Here is a 15228-nt window from a genome sequence, read left to right as displayed (position 1 = left end):
TTTGAACTGAATGATTCTTCGAACGGGTTTACTTTGGACCCGGAGTATCTCGAACCCCCGACCCCGAAACGTGGTAGAGTGTTTTCCGCTACGCTGCAGTGCTTTACCAAGGCTTGAATATGCCGACTGCCTATCAGATGCCAGTAAGGCAGTGCATTCACTGTGTGAGCAGTAGGACTGGTAAGTATGACGTTTACAGGAGAGGCAGGCAGGCTGCAAAGATCCAGGAGGCCTGCGCCCATGCTGAGGTGTATGCCCAGGTGCTGCACCTTCTACTCGGTGCTTAGCCTTACTCTTCCTGCATTCCAGTCGATGCACGATCAACACACGCAACTGTAGTAATACTTGGCAACATACGAATCATGAAAAAAGAGTAAAGCTTTAAGGCGGCATACATTATTAATATGGCATTGGGTGCTGAAGACAACATGTCAGGGAATGGCAGGGGCACTCAATTGCATTAGAATGACACAAAATAGCAACAAAACACGATTAGATTAGACAACCATGTGTGGAACCCCTCACGGGGAGCCAACAAAAGCTACAGTAGCTTGTTTTTGCCTTCTGCAGTTTCCCGTAAGTAAGGGGCGCAGTTGGGGCACCAAAAGCAACCCTGACCCTCTCCTTTTCCAAGTTGCCTTGCCCAGAGTCAGAAGGACAACTCTGGACCAGCTACTTGGGGAACTAATCGAGTCTTCCCAACCCCCTATAAAAGAGGACAGATGCTGGGCAAACTGTCTATTTATATGACTGAAGCAGAAGCAAAAAGGGTTCCATGTGTTCATATCCCCGCAAGAATATCGCCATGTTTTTGTGGCGATATTAAGCCATGGAACCTGTGGGGGACACGCCCGCAACCCCCATACATTTTTTAATGGAGTAGGGGACACCCCCACAACCCAATCACCCCATAAATGATCCCCACTAATACTATCGCCCATGGCCGTTCCCGACGACCATAAATATGGCGATATTATTGGTGGGGATAATATTACCTGATACCGCAAAAAGTCACTGCCAGGACTTTTGCGGAATAACAGCACCCCAAGAGAGAACCTTTGCATTGGAAGTTGACACTTTTCTTGGGAAACCGCAGGATACAGCGAGAACTGGCTCCCAAATCCTCTATCTGCAGAGATATTCAAGAAAGAGAAGATCGAAGCCTAGATGTGTGCCACTGGGGGCGTCCATTTTGGCAATATCTGTGGCCCTTTGCATCACTGCAAGAACTGTCACCAAGAGTGCCTAGTTGGCAATCTGTATGCTCCGGTTACATCAGGTTATTTCGCGGAAATGGCAGAACATAACTGTCCTGGCTTTTTCAGCCTATGAACCGAGGAATGGAACTGGAGATCATGAACTCATCAAAAATACACAGGGGATCTGTGCATTTCAGGCGGGCTGGCACCTTTGAATACAAGGGCACTCGCGTCAGTAATGAATTACAGGCCTCCGCACCCACTTTGGTGGTGGACTTGCATTTCAGAGTAGAGTGCCCTTAACCCCTCTCACCTTGCCTATTGTTGGGGGTCCCAGAGCAGTATAATGTGGCCCAAAAATTGAGAAAAATCGTGAAGGTTCCAGATACAGTTTTTGGTCCCGTACAGGGATATTGAAGTCACTTGGGTGACCCCCCCACACCCCCAAACCAGGCATGTGTGAGAGAATAACAGGGATGCAACATGCCCCTCAAAGCACAGATAAAGGCCAGCACACATACACAGACCACAGACTGCCCTAAATGGCTTTAGCCATGTTCTCTCACTTTATGTGTGTCCTCACATGTTTTTCTTGAAATTAAGTCCTGTTAAAAACAAGCACTACCAACGCCAGTGGTTTTGGCCTGTGCATAGGCGAGTATGCGTAAGCATTCCCTGCGTGCCGAACACAGGAATGCCCTGATCTGGGTCTCTGAGGCTCACGGTGTAACTGTATAAGCATCACACATAGCCTTGGATGTGTCACGTGAAACAGTCCTATTTCGGGAAGCCTGGAGACCAGTGCTTTCTGCTGTACTAGCAGATTGCCATGGATGGCGCGCTGGCACCTTTGAATACAAGTGCACTCGCGTCAGTAATGAATTACAGGCCCCCCCCCCCACGTTGGTGGTGGACTTGCATTTCAGAGTGGAGTGCCCTTAACCCCTCTCACCTTGCCTATTGTTGGGGGTCCCAGAGCAGTGTAATGTGGCCCAAAAATTGTCAAAAATCGTGAAGGTTCCAGATACAGTTTTTGGTCCCATACAGGGATATTGAAGTCACTTGGGTGAGCCCCCACACTCCCAAACCAGGCATGTGTGAGTGAATAACAGGGATGCAACATGCCCCTCAAAGCACAGATAAAGGCCAGCACACATTCTTCTTTTTCATATTGCCCCTAAATGGCCCTGCACACAAAAATGAGCATGTTGCATCCACTGTGGCTGCCCCTGATGTTACATAAGTTGCGTGAAGGGGGCTGGGGCCAATCGGCACCCAGGCAAATTCTCCATGTCAGGTGGCTAACATACTTGCAATAGGGGCATAGTATCCATAGGGCTAGGCTTAGAGCTTGGCCCAGTGGCTAATTCATGTGGCTTATTTGGGCTTTGGGTAACTTGGCAGAGTCTGGGGAATGTCCTAAAGCAATGCTATGGCTAGTCTGCATGGTTTACTGGGGCCTGGGCCATGGCCGAAGGCCGTTACTGGGAGAAGTGGCCCGTGAGCCATGGACCTGCGATGCGGGTAAAGTGGCCAGTCACAGGCCTTGGCCGGTGGCAGACAGCCTGGGAATGGTGGAGAATTAGTCCCAGACATTACCAATAGGTTTGGCTGGACTTGGGGCATAGCCCTGGATAAAGTGACAAGCAGCCACTACGAGGCTGAAACATGTCTGGGGAGGCTTGTGGTCTCCTGTAGAAGGGATGTGACCGAGCAGTTATAGGTTGGACTGCCCCTTTTGGGGTGGGGGGGGCAAGCCTGATTTGTATATGGTCTTTCTCCTTTTGTAATGGCTTGGCAGGCAAAGAACGATGGTTTGGAGGGTTGCTCAGAGCAATGCCAGAGGTTAAGATTAATTCTGACCCTTCCAGCCATCACCTGTCTTGTTTTACTATGGCAGACTATGGCAAGTGGTCACTTTACCCAGGGCATGGCCCACTGACCCAAAGTGGAGGTAAAGAGACCATCCTACAGAGTCAGAGGATAGGTCAAAGGTTACTTTAGATGGCTTTTCTGGACCTTGGGCAAAGCCGAACTGTGGGTAATGCCCTGTGGATAAAGTGCATATTTTATTGTATATTGTTAAAAAAACATTGACATTTAATGAAAACACTTTGGTTAAAGGGATGTTGTGATTGTTCTAAATTGTTATCAAGGTAATCAAAGTTTTCATGAGCTAACTTATGAATGATGTTATGTCTAATTCCATTATTTATGTAATCAGTTATATTCAATGCAATTAGTGTTGTGATGGCATCAGTGATGTGATCTGTGATGTCATTGTTGTGGTCATAGGGCCTCATTACACGGATGGCGGTAGGGATTTACCGGTACCGGTAAATCCCTACCGCCTTACTACGAGGTCCCTTTGCGGGTTGGGGGATTTAACGCCTGCTTTTTGCAGGCGTTAAAATCCAACCCGCTAAGGGACCTCGGAGCTAATTACGGCACCGCAAAATTGCAGTACCGTAATTAGCGCCTTCCCCATTTCCATAGAGCCCTATGGGGCAGAAATGGGAATGGGGAAGGGCAATGGCGGAAGGGGGATTTACCGCCCCTCCAACTTTGGAATGGGGCGGTAAATCCCCTTTCCGCAAAGGCGGTGCCGGTATTTTACCTAATAGCGCCATGGCTCACCGCCTACCGGGTAATGAGGCCCATAGTCTGCGCAACAGAGGGCATGAAGTTAAGGTGGTCTTAGCTGAATTTCCAGGGTTTTGTTGCATTACGTTCTAACCTTCATGTCCCTGCAACTAAAGTTTTTTTTTATTTGAAAGGTTTTGTTACAATGTATTGCTCACCTTAACATCCCTGCAACTAAAGTTTTTTCCTTGAATTTCAAGGGTTTTGTTACAATGTTTTGCTCATTTAACATCCCTGCAATTCATGTTATTCCTTGAATCTCAAAGGTTTTCTTTACAAAGTATTGCTCACCATAACATCCCTGCAACTAAAGTGTTTTCCTTGAATTTCGAGGGTTTTGTTATTCCTTAGATTTTTAGGATGCTTCCAGACCGCTGGCCTGGTCTTTGGCCACGGTCAGTGGACATGGCTTTTGGCCGTGCCCATTGTCCATTTTAAAATGCTACCAGACCACTCTCCAAGGCCTTCGGATTGCAGGCTTTGAGAACTCACAATGTTTTCAGTCAATGCGCAGCGAGATTAAATTATTTGCCTTGGAGCACAAGTTGATTAAGCAGTGTTCACCAAGCAGTACACCCCTTTTCGGCGCCATCATTTTGGCACGGGCTGATTGGGCACAGGCATTCCGCCACAGTGCTCATTTCAACACGTCCTTTTCAGCGCGAAAGCCCTTCCGGTGCAGTTATTTTGGCATGAGGGATGTTTGGATGTGGCTGACATTGCAGCCATGTTTAAATGCCCCCATCCTAAATAAGATCACAGGACTGCACTGCAACAAACCTCGCCACCTCCCACTTGGGTTGCTTTTCTTTTAATTAAATTTAATTAGTTAAATACAAAATAAAAGACATACAGCCTTCAACCCTGGTCTGCCAGAGTTTGAGGTCCAGCATTCAACCACAAGGGCTAGATGCTTTATAGGGCATACATTTCATACTTAGCCTATAATTTAATATGTTCAATGATAAGAGGCTCGGTATGAAACTTGTGAAAAACCAAATAATAAGGTAATTGTAGCATAATGGTTATCTGCTGCGTCTCTAACTCCTTAAGGCCAGGGTTCTCCGATAGCAGTGTTCAGCATAAATGTGATTTTCCTCAATTTCATTTTTTCTGTTTTATAAAAATGCAGATGCAGTGTGTTATGAGATATTTAAAACTAAGAAAACACACGACGTTCAGGACCGTGGACTGTCTGCCATACATGCAGTAACCGACACTGCTTAGTTTCAAAGCAGCGAAGGATCCAGCCCCTTCAGGCCATATTTCTCTAAGTGTTCTTCTAAGGGGGGGCCCATATATCAGGCAACATGCCTTTAGTGGGCTGGCCACTTCCTCACTTTGAAGCTCAGTTACTGCAGGGATAGGAAAACCTACTGTTGCTGTAAAAATGCCTGATTTTTTTTATTTTGTATTATTGACTGGGAGACTACAAATACCAGAATGCAATTCAGCAAAAGGTAAAAAATTGTCTCCGAGTTGCAAAACCTTCAAGGACTGACAGTAGCATGGTTTAAAAAAAGTGAATAATTCAGATACCCATTCGAGCACCCACCCATGCAGTAACCGGGACTGGTCCTGCTTAGCTTCAAAGCGGGGTGGCCCTGCTTAGCTTCAAGGCGAGAAAAGGGCTGGCCCGGTCCTCTAAGTGGTCTTGTAAGTTTGTTTCATTTATCAGCCAACATGACCTGAGAAGGCTGCCCGCTCCCTCACTTTGAAGCCAAGTATATGCTGTCATAGTTACTGTATGAATGGGAGATCTGGATGGCAATTGAGTCACTACCTTTGGCCAGTGATTTTTCACCCCCCGTCATCACTATAGTTATAAAAATATCTTTTAAAAAAACACAAGGAAAAGAAAATGCTTCCCTGTCCCCGTAGCCCCCAGCCCCAGGCCATCATCAAGTGCCCCCCTCATCTGTGCCAGCTCCCTCCACTCTCCAGATGGCTTCCTCACCTCTCCTACCCTGTCACTTTCTCCCCAGAGCACAAGCTACTTCTGTGACAGAGTTTGCTTCCAGATATCGGCTATTCGCAACTATAGCCAAGGCTACAGAAAGCTTTGTCTTGCAAACTCGGTCCCTGGACCCTCTCCAACTCCCAAATTTCACTCAGTGCTTTCTAGCCATCCCCCCTCCTGTATTTATTTTGACATGCAAATAGATTTTTACTGTGTTTGATTTTCCCATAACCTCGGCTATAGCCGTGAATATCTCTTGCATCACCAGAAAAAACAAGATGGCAGTCATTTAATTTCTAAAAACCATGATCCTGCAATGCAACATGGGAGATAAAACTATAATTTCTGGGTAAGGGGGCACCCCTTCTCCATCAAATTTTATAATAACTACGGCACATGAATCCCGAGTCAACGCTTTGTGCCCAGGTTGTTTCAGACCTGGTCCAAATCCATTCAGTGTGGTTTAGGCTGTGCGCTTTGGCAAAAATGCACCTTTTTTTGTCTATGGGAAAATGAATGGGAAGCTTTTTTTACGCTTAATAGCTTTTTTATTTTTTAACAAATCTTTATGAAAATTTGTAGTCTGAGGAGGAGGAGGCGGCAGACATTTAATCACTTTCTAAATTTCTGTCAAATCCGTTACTCGAATCAAAAGTTATTAACAATAGAATTTTGAGGGGTTCCGGTGTGTCTGGCTGCCCTATAATATATTTGTATTTGTCAAAAATGCGTGAGCCCCTCTACTGAGAGCGACATGGCCAAATAACTTGTTCTCTGATATGGTTGACACTCTGGAGGGTCTACAACCACGTTTTAACTTACTGTAACTCACTTATCTTTCACATAGGAGAAAAATATCCATTTGCATATTAGTCTGGTCCTGCCCTCAATGAGAGTTCAGCACTGGATTGGTAGGAAATTCTTTTCTATGCCACCATTAACCCCAGACTTGTGTTCCTGGCTTGTTAGGCATCATCAGTGTGGCGTGGCTGTAGTGCTGTGTCTCTTGAGGCACAGAAAGCAAGGGTCCCACGTATGGATTACCCTTCTAATTTAGGGTGACAACTCAAGTGTTCCAAATTTGCCAAGATTGTGGGAGCCCCTCTACTAAGAATACATATGGCCAAATATGTTCCTCCTGTTCTTGGAGGAGGTTCCCACACAAGCTGGACTACAACCACATTTTAACTCACTGTACCTTTCACAGAGGAGAAATATACACTTGTATCTTCACTCCGCTCCCAACTACAAGGCGAGTCTAATGCTGAAATGCTGCACAATTATTCTCTAATCTCGAGTATCATCAGCAACCACAGAGACATGTTTCAGCCCTGTTGGGCAGAGTAAGACACAGTATGCTAAAACATGATTCCAGACCTACCTGGGTGAGCTCCTTCCCACATAACAGGCGATTTAAGCCATGTTCATCCTTAGTAGGGGGAGGCTCACATATATTTGTATAACTCTGAAAGACTTGGGGTTTCACCCTAAATTATGAGGGGTAATCCAGACATGGGCCCCTTATTCTATGTGCCTAGAGAGACACAGCCTTACCTCACTGATGATGCTCAACGAGGAAGAAAGACGTGTCTGGGGTTGCTGTTAATACTCTGATGCATAGGAGAGATTTTATTTTTTTATTTTGTATTTAATTCGAATTTGTATACTGCACAGCAGCCCTCAGGCATTGTGGCACTTGTTACATAGAGTGAGAAGCTTGGATACAGAGTTATACATTTGTGCTTAGTGTTTTACCATTTGTCATATTTACATGCATTATACAATTACAATTGGCGGCAATAGATGCGTAATGAGAGGGGTGAGGAGTGGAGGAAAGTTAGTTAGAGAAGGAGATTTTGAGGTCCTTACGGAAAGCAGGGCGGGAGGTTTTCACTCTGAGGTTGGTAGGTAACGAGGTCCATTGTTTAGGGGCTATGTAGGAGAAACCAATCCCTTCTGCTTTAGCTCTGCGGATGTGAGGGTTGTGGAGTTGGTTAGCATACTGAGTTCTAGTGGGACGCGTGGAGGAGGTTCTAGATATAGTTTCTGATATGTATGTGGGTGCTCTGGGGTTGAGGCATTTGTGTGTGATAGTAAGGAATTTGAGATTCTATCATGTGCATGTGTAGTGCTATGGAGTAGCTACAAGGAAGTGCCAGATTTTGGTTATTCTGGGTGACACTTTGGTGACAAGCAATCATGCTCATATTATTGGTGTTCATTGTGCAGGGAAAATGGCATGTTACACAACCTTAAGTGCCGTTTACGATGAAGGAGGCACTTGCCCAGTTCATGCGTTTGTTTCAGATCTCCTGCAGATATTTGTAGCGCATTATGCAGCCACTGATGTGGCAGCGTCCTTTCCTATTTGGTCCGTGAATGCAGACAGCACAGTACATTGCAAAGAAGAGTATTTGTAGCTTTGTTTGACATGTGCCAATAGCATCCTTCGCCCATCGGAGTATAACGTTTCACTGCATGAATACTTTTCCCCAGCTATAACGTTTTTCTTACTATGCCAGCCATCCGGATTTTTGCACACCCCACCTAAATTGGCTTAGTGCCCTTCTTGAAAGTAGTGAAATTTTGTTGTACTTAGTGTTGCGCTGTGGCTCTCTTGAAAACGCACTGGAACACCTACAAAAATGTCGTTGTACAGCGACCCCCTTTGTAACCGATTGAACTACAGTGTTTACCACACTGCCACTCCTCCCGCCCTGCATACATGCATTGGTAATTCTGTTGATCTGTGAAAGGTGCTCTCTTCATTTACCTTTTTCCCTTTCACTGTTCTTTTTCATTTATTATGGTGTTCTCACACACGCCACAGAAGGAACGGCAGGAAAGGTTCAGTATAGAAGGGGCAGCACCTGTCTGGTTACTATAGGTGACGTGCCGGGAGATTGAATTATTGGGTGGTCATCACCTACATAGGCACCAGTCATTGTAATGCTCCCATAAGGACCGTTTCCATGCCCTTCCAAGTACCTTCCCTTTGTACAGTAGCGCGTTGCAATACATGCACAATACAATGCCCTTTGCCGGGTAAAGGTCTGTAGCGCGGCATATGGTTTGCAAAGGTTGTTTTACAGCTCTGCTGCCCTACACGAGTGCCCCTCTTGTTGCCCCCAGCAGATGTGTAAAATGTTATACATGAAAGTACCCTACGTAATTGCTGGAAGGGCGGTAGCCTGCCACTGGTCCCTTGTGCTTTGTTTTCAGTAGTCATATGCAGTAGAAACAGTTTATGCTACAGCATTACTGTTAGGGGTAGCATTCACGTATATACATACATTGTGGAATACAAGAATGTTTACAAGTACAGGAAACACAGCTTCATTACGTGCAGCAGGAAGCCATTTATACTGTGCGACCCATGCAGCTACAGCACTTTCCTAACCGCCACTAAGGTTGTTTGTGCTCTGCATATTTTGCTGTTTCCTTACTTGCCTTTACATGCACGTGAGGAAGGTGCAGCAGCTTCTCCATTTTGCAGACTAAGTACAAACTGTACCACCTGCACTTACATGTTTTCTACAAATGTACGACCAGCAGGCGACCTCTTGATACTCTCCGTCACACCGCTGAGTGCAGACACAATGTATTTGTTTCATGGGTCATGGAAAGGCAAGCAGCAGATAAATGAAAGTAATGCAACATTTAACATGTTCATGTGACAATGCCGGTTGCTGGTCGTTGTTTAACAGTGGTAGTTGCCTAGCATTTCAGTGCTGGATGTTCCTCGTTGGTGGAACCAGACTCATATGTAAATGGATACTTCTCTAGTAAGGCAGAGTAAGCGAAATACGATTGTGGACCCCCCCCCGGATTTTGCACTTTCCCACAGCACAGGCTATTTGAGCAGTGTGTGTCAGTGGAGAGACTTTACCATGATTGGCTAATGTTGAAAGACTTGGCGTTTCATCCTAAATTATGAGGGGTAATCCAGACATGGGCCCCTTACTCTATGTGCCTAGAGAGACACAACCTCACCTCAATGATGACTTAGGACATTGATTAATTTAGCATGTGCAGATTATTAGATGACGGTCTTCTCATATTCAAAGGGCCCAGACCTATGAGAAAACAAAATATCCTATGATTCTTTAGCACTGTTTTGTGTGGACTGCTTGCCACCTTCAGCACCTTTGACTGGAGAGAAGATCATCACTATTGATTAGAAAATGCTACAATTCCTCAGATTGCAGATGGATCTTTGCAGACCAAGGACATGCGTAAAATGTTTAATAGGTTGCAGCTAAACCCAACCACTGAAGTGCAATGTAAAAGAAATGACCACTGATCCAGCAATCAAGCTCCTTAATTTGCTTAAGTCATACTAGAACAGTTTGGGATGTTGACATGCTGCAACATTTGTGTGGACGCAGCAATGGTGCTATCGAAATATGACCAAGCCACTTCATATTGATTGTGAACCTGGGTATTATACCTGTTTCTTAATTGGATATTGTTTTCAACCATTTAATTCAAAGTTTTGTGAAAATAAATGTTATCACTTTAAAGTACTTTTCCAATTTTGATTTAAATACATATTTCAGAACATCTTTTCAACTCATTGGAATCATGCAGATAATTGGTATTGATAATTGATATGAGTACTTTTCTACAATCATTGAGAAAGGTCTTGACTGTCTGGCCATGGAACAAGATCCAAATCAGCATTTCATTCCTGCACTAAATGTGTCTTCCCCTAGAGTTGATAATTCAGATGGTAGAGTTCTCTCAGTGTAAGGTGCCTCTCTGTCAGTAGTCATAACAGCATACCAAGAGAATCGGATTTAACAGACAGCAGTGCAACCTATGCTTAGCTAGCTACAATTTTAGTGTGGCTCTGTTGATTCAGAATACTGTTAGTTAGGCAGAAGGCATATGTATGCAAGATTGTAGGCATCTAGAACGTACTTTTTCACATATTTCTTCACAATTTCACGCCCTCCTGAGTCCACCAAATAATCTGGGGTTTTAACCCACAACATTTAATTACATTTAGGGATGCCTTTATGACTTCTGCAAATGCCACTGCACTAAGTAGAAATTGACCAGAAACGAATCACACCTTCAAACAAACAACAGACACCTTAAGCCTAGTCTTCAAGATAAAGCAATGGGATGCTCTGCAAAAATCCAGAAAATTACATATGCGTATAATGAAATATTGGCGATGCTGAAAGTTATAAAACATTCTCACCTTCCACGTGTATGTTTTTCTCCTGTGTGCTAGTGGTTAAAACAGATCGAGGGAACCGAAGCAGCACTTACGCAGAAAATGATTGACCTGGAAAATGAAAAGGTTGTATATTAAAATATTTTGAAAGTACATTCCATATTTTAGACATTGGCAGACATGAGCATATCATTCTATCAGCATGCATACGGAATATCCCATGGTTGGCTCATTCTTCACTCATTACCAGTCCTTTAGCGCCCAGTTGCCTGCGGGCTCGCAAGCGCTTTACAAGTGCAAAAATAAAATAAATAAATAAATTGGAACTGAGCAAAGGACAGAACTTCCCCTTGACATCAAGCTGGCAAAATTTCACTCCTGACATCTTCCCTTCCCTGAATCATTTAAACTATTTTCCTAACACTTATAATTGTAAAATGTGTGATGTGTTTTACGAAGAGGCGATTGCTGTTAACTCCAGTGAAGCGGAAACTGAGAAGAGCACATCAAGAAAACAAACACACTTTTGTTTGATTGTGAATAGATGAGTGGCAAATGCTCCCACTCCAAAATGGCTACCATTTTGGGTAAATGGTTTAACAGCACAGCAGACGTTTAAAGAAATGGTAACTATTCATGTTTGTTACACCTTCACACAATCCTCAGAATGTCTTGACTTCGGCTGGGCACCAAGACTGATTTCAGCAATCAGTGAACAGTAATTATAGCGGGGGACTTACTTGCCCTGTTTTCCGACTCATTTTGAACGGGCACTGTGGGATATTTGGAGAGCCTCATTGCGGGTTTCAGCTCTGGCATGACCCTTGCTACATTTGATACCTAGACCCAGCAAGCCTTCTGCTGGTATGAAGTTCCCACTCAGGAGTTCCCACTGTGCCTGCAATACCAGCACCTCAGAGCTGCCTGACGTCAGCTAATCTCCACGTTCCATCCAGGAGCAGCAGCGCAATGAACACTGATGTTCTTTTCTCCCAGACCATCTCTGAAAGGATGGTACACCCCCTCTCTTGCTTCCTAGAGGTAATGCGATTCTTCTCTTTTGTGTCTGAGGCAGAAGAGAAAAAAGTTATACTTGCCAGGGATCTGTACCTTTTTCGAAGTGATTCACATTTACAAAAGCGGAGTGCACTCAAGCAGCTCAGTCTGTCCATTGAAAGGAATGTTGGCAAATCTCCCAATTTTTCAATTGTAACACAGTGTTCTTTGTTTTAACTACTTAGGACTTATTCAGCAAACAAAAGGGCTACTTAGAAGAAGAACTTGACTACCGAAAACAAGCCCTGGACCAAGCATATATGGTAAGACTCACTTACTAGGCACATTGTAATGATTAGTAGGATTAACATACGTTTTGTATTTGCAATTAATGAATATTTATGTAGGGTGCCAGTTAGTTTAGAGTACACTAGTGGGTCTCATTTTAACAAAATTGTTAATTGTGCCGAGGGGCCTTAAATTCCACTTCTGTGCAGTTAAGACCCCTTCATGCAGTTTTCCTCATTTCACAGTGCTAGTAGTAAAAAAAGAGTTAAAACCTAGTAGTAAAAAAAGAGTTAAAACCAAAAAGAAAATTACCTTAACACCTTTTTTTCATTAACAGGTGTTAATGGCTCCCGCAGTTAACGATTGCAGGAGGCATTTACAATGGGTTCCTTTCCTGGCTTCAAGGCATCTATGGATTTTACTCCTGCATAAAAATGTCCTGCTGGTGTAAAACCACATGTTTTTGCAGATGGAGCGGGAATACAAGATGGCTACGTGGAGTATGTTCAGTGCCCCTACTCCGCCTATGAAAAAACAGATAATGGCCTCATTACGAGTGTGGTGGTGTGGAATTAAGTGTGCTGGTAGCAACGTACCAGCACCAATTCCGGACCACCACACTACAAGTCTGCTGGCGGGGTCCGTTTTTACCTGGCAGATCTGACCTGCAAGACGCAACGGCACCCGCCCTCAGAGTTTTCACGGAAGCACCGGCACCGTTAGCAACGGTGCCAGTGCCTCCGTCTCCCGACTCCATGGGGAATGGGGATTAACATTTACCGGCGACTGACCTCCCAATCTGCCGGGACTTGTAATGTCCCAGTGGCACTGGTAAGTCTGGCGCCTGTAAAGTGTTGCGAGTTCGGCGGCAACCGGCTGGAAGCACCGGCAGGGTTACCGCCGGACTCGTAATGAGGCCCAATGGTGCTCATTACGAGTGTGGCGGTCTGTAATTAAGAGTGCCAGTAGCAACATGCTGCACCATTCTGGACTGCCACACTACAAGTCTGCGGGCGGGGTACGTTGCGCCCGCTGACCTGCTGGGCGCAACGGCACCTGCCCGCACAGTTTCCATGGAAGCACTGGCACCGTTAAAGGGCAGTAAGTGCAAGACAAACAGGACAAGACTCAGTTGTCTACGTGGGCTACCAGGTTCCCTGGAAAGACAGTCTTTCCAAGTCAAAATCTAGTCCAATTTGAATAGAGGGCCTCTTAAAACTCTGACACCTTTGACCACCATGCTCAGGGCCCACCAGATCGTCAGCAAAGCCTGGGCTGCGCCACACTCCAGGCAGGCCTGGACCACAATGCACGCTCAATGAGTATGATGATCATGCTGCTGCAGGGACAGACTGTGAACTGTACTAGGTGAACGATGGAATTATGCGTTTTAATCACACCTTAAATCTTTCTGATTCCTGAATCACATATGTACAAGCCAACTCTGTGCATGGCCAGTGGTATTATGCACAGTAATGATACCATAAGAAAGCATGCGCATGTTGGCGCTGCCAGTATATACCAGTATCCCCATGTATGAACATTGTCTTTTTGGCTTTACCATTATTGCCAGTACATTTCTCCTGCTATACGAAAGGGAAACCCCTGCTGTCAGGAACTGGGAGTAAAACTAAGTGAAACACAAAAGGTGTTCCTGACATAAACCCAACTTCATAATCACTTCATTTCTTAACGTTGGCACCCAAATGGTGGTTTGATTTAGGTGTGTATTATTTATTTTTCTTCAATTCCTGTTCTTCTTTTATTTCATAATGATTTAGGCTTAATAAATACAGTATATTTGTCTCCAATGTACAAATGAAATCCACAGTACTACAGCAATTAGTTAAAAGATAACTGAGGGAATCAATCAGTAGGATTTATTTGCAAATTTATTAGGTATACGTCAAAACCAAAGTGCAAAAAACAAATACACGTAATATCAGAATCTAGACACATGGACGTCACCTTTTGTCGCACAAAGCAATCTTTTCCCCCTATGGTAGTAAAATGTAATTCTAGTTCTTCTACTCATGCACACCCTACTTTGCATGTATTCAGACATATAGTTTGCTATTGACACCAATACATTTTCGCACTCTAATGACTTCTTATGTTCTTATATACTCTTTGCTGTATATGATACCACATGTAAAAAAGTGCAGCATGTGTGAAAATAATTTGATAAATCCAATCAATTATATACATCCACAAAAGTTTGATTATTTTGATCATGGATTTGTTTTCCTATTCAGCCTTTATCAAGTCCGCAAGGTCTACGTCACCACATTAGTGGCCCAGAATGTAGCAAATTTCACTCAATATGCTGCAAAGAGTGTTTTAAAACTACTCTTTAAATGCACGTTTTTCGGCAGAACTTCTATTTAACCACCTTCGTCAAGACCGTAACATTGAATGGATCCTGTGTTGAAACAGCAAATGGGACATTATGTTAGTGTGTACTACTATTACTAACAGTTAAATCTAAATCACCAACCTTATTCGTCCACCTTTCTTTCAGACCACTAAATTACCTCAAAGTTACCACAAAGGTTTTCTATGTAATATCGTATATGTACCTCTCATTGGTTGTAGAAATGTATCCACCTCATCAACTCCAGCCGTGTATGTGCAGCTGTGTATATAATTGTTCCTGATTCTCCAGCAAGACTCCGTTTCAGGAAGTTGCTGCTGCTTGTGTTCAGCGGGAAGCAGTCTGTGGAGAATAACAAAGCACCCATTATTACTCCCCTCCACTTGCCAATATTCCATGCATTGAACCTCTCTTCAATGTGTTTTCATAAGGAGGAGAGGGGGGGAAAAACAAGTCATTTACCATGTCTGTGTCACTGCCAGATCGATCTACTCCTACTGATACTGCTCAGCACTCTACCTCTAGCCGTGCAAATGCAATACCGGCTACGGCGTACACCATTCCTGTGACCCTGTCAGAGTTC

The 15228-nt window shown here is 44.3% G+C and overlaps 1 protein-coding gene and 1 long non-coding RNA gene across 4 annotated transcripts in view; one reads left to right on the top strand and one right to left on the bottom strand.

Moving 5' to 3' along the window:
* Positions 1-15228, top strand: part of JAKMIP1 (janus kinase and microtubule interacting protein 1) — a 3487328-nt gene that overhangs the window by 3203391 nt on the left and 268709 nt on the right. For both annotated transcript variants that reach the window (XM_069631978.1, XM_069631979.1), the window contains 2 exons: positions 11045-11113; positions 12229-12306. In XM_069631978.1, coding sequence (XP_069488079.1) covers positions 11045-11113; positions 12229-12306 — 147 coding nt within the window. The remainder of the gene's footprint in view (positions 1-11044; positions 11114-12228; positions 12307-15228) is intronic.
* LOC138516681 (uncharacterized) overlaps positions 1-15228 on the bottom strand; it is a 575944-nt gene that overhangs the window by 362283 nt on the left and 198433 nt on the right. For both annotated transcript variants that reach the window (XR_011282299.1, XR_011282298.1), the window contains exons 2-3: positions 14851-14987; positions 11012-11098 (exon numbers count right to left, since the gene is read on the bottom strand). This is a non-coding gene — a long non-coding RNA (uncharacterized lncRNA). The remainder of the gene's footprint in view (positions 1-11011; positions 11099-14850; positions 14988-15228) is intronic.

This window comes from Ambystoma mexicanum, chromosome 6q (genome assembly GCF_040938575.1).
Source record: "Ambystoma mexicanum isolate Mex_15411 chromosome 6q, UKY_AmexF1_1, whole genome shotgun sequence".
NCBI classification, from domain to species: Eukaryota; Metazoa; Chordata; class Amphibia; order Caudata; family Ambystomatidae; genus Ambystoma; species Ambystoma mexicanum.
The sequence above is the reverse complement of the archived record's forward strand: the minus strand, read 5'-3'. Positions and strand labels throughout refer to the sequence as shown.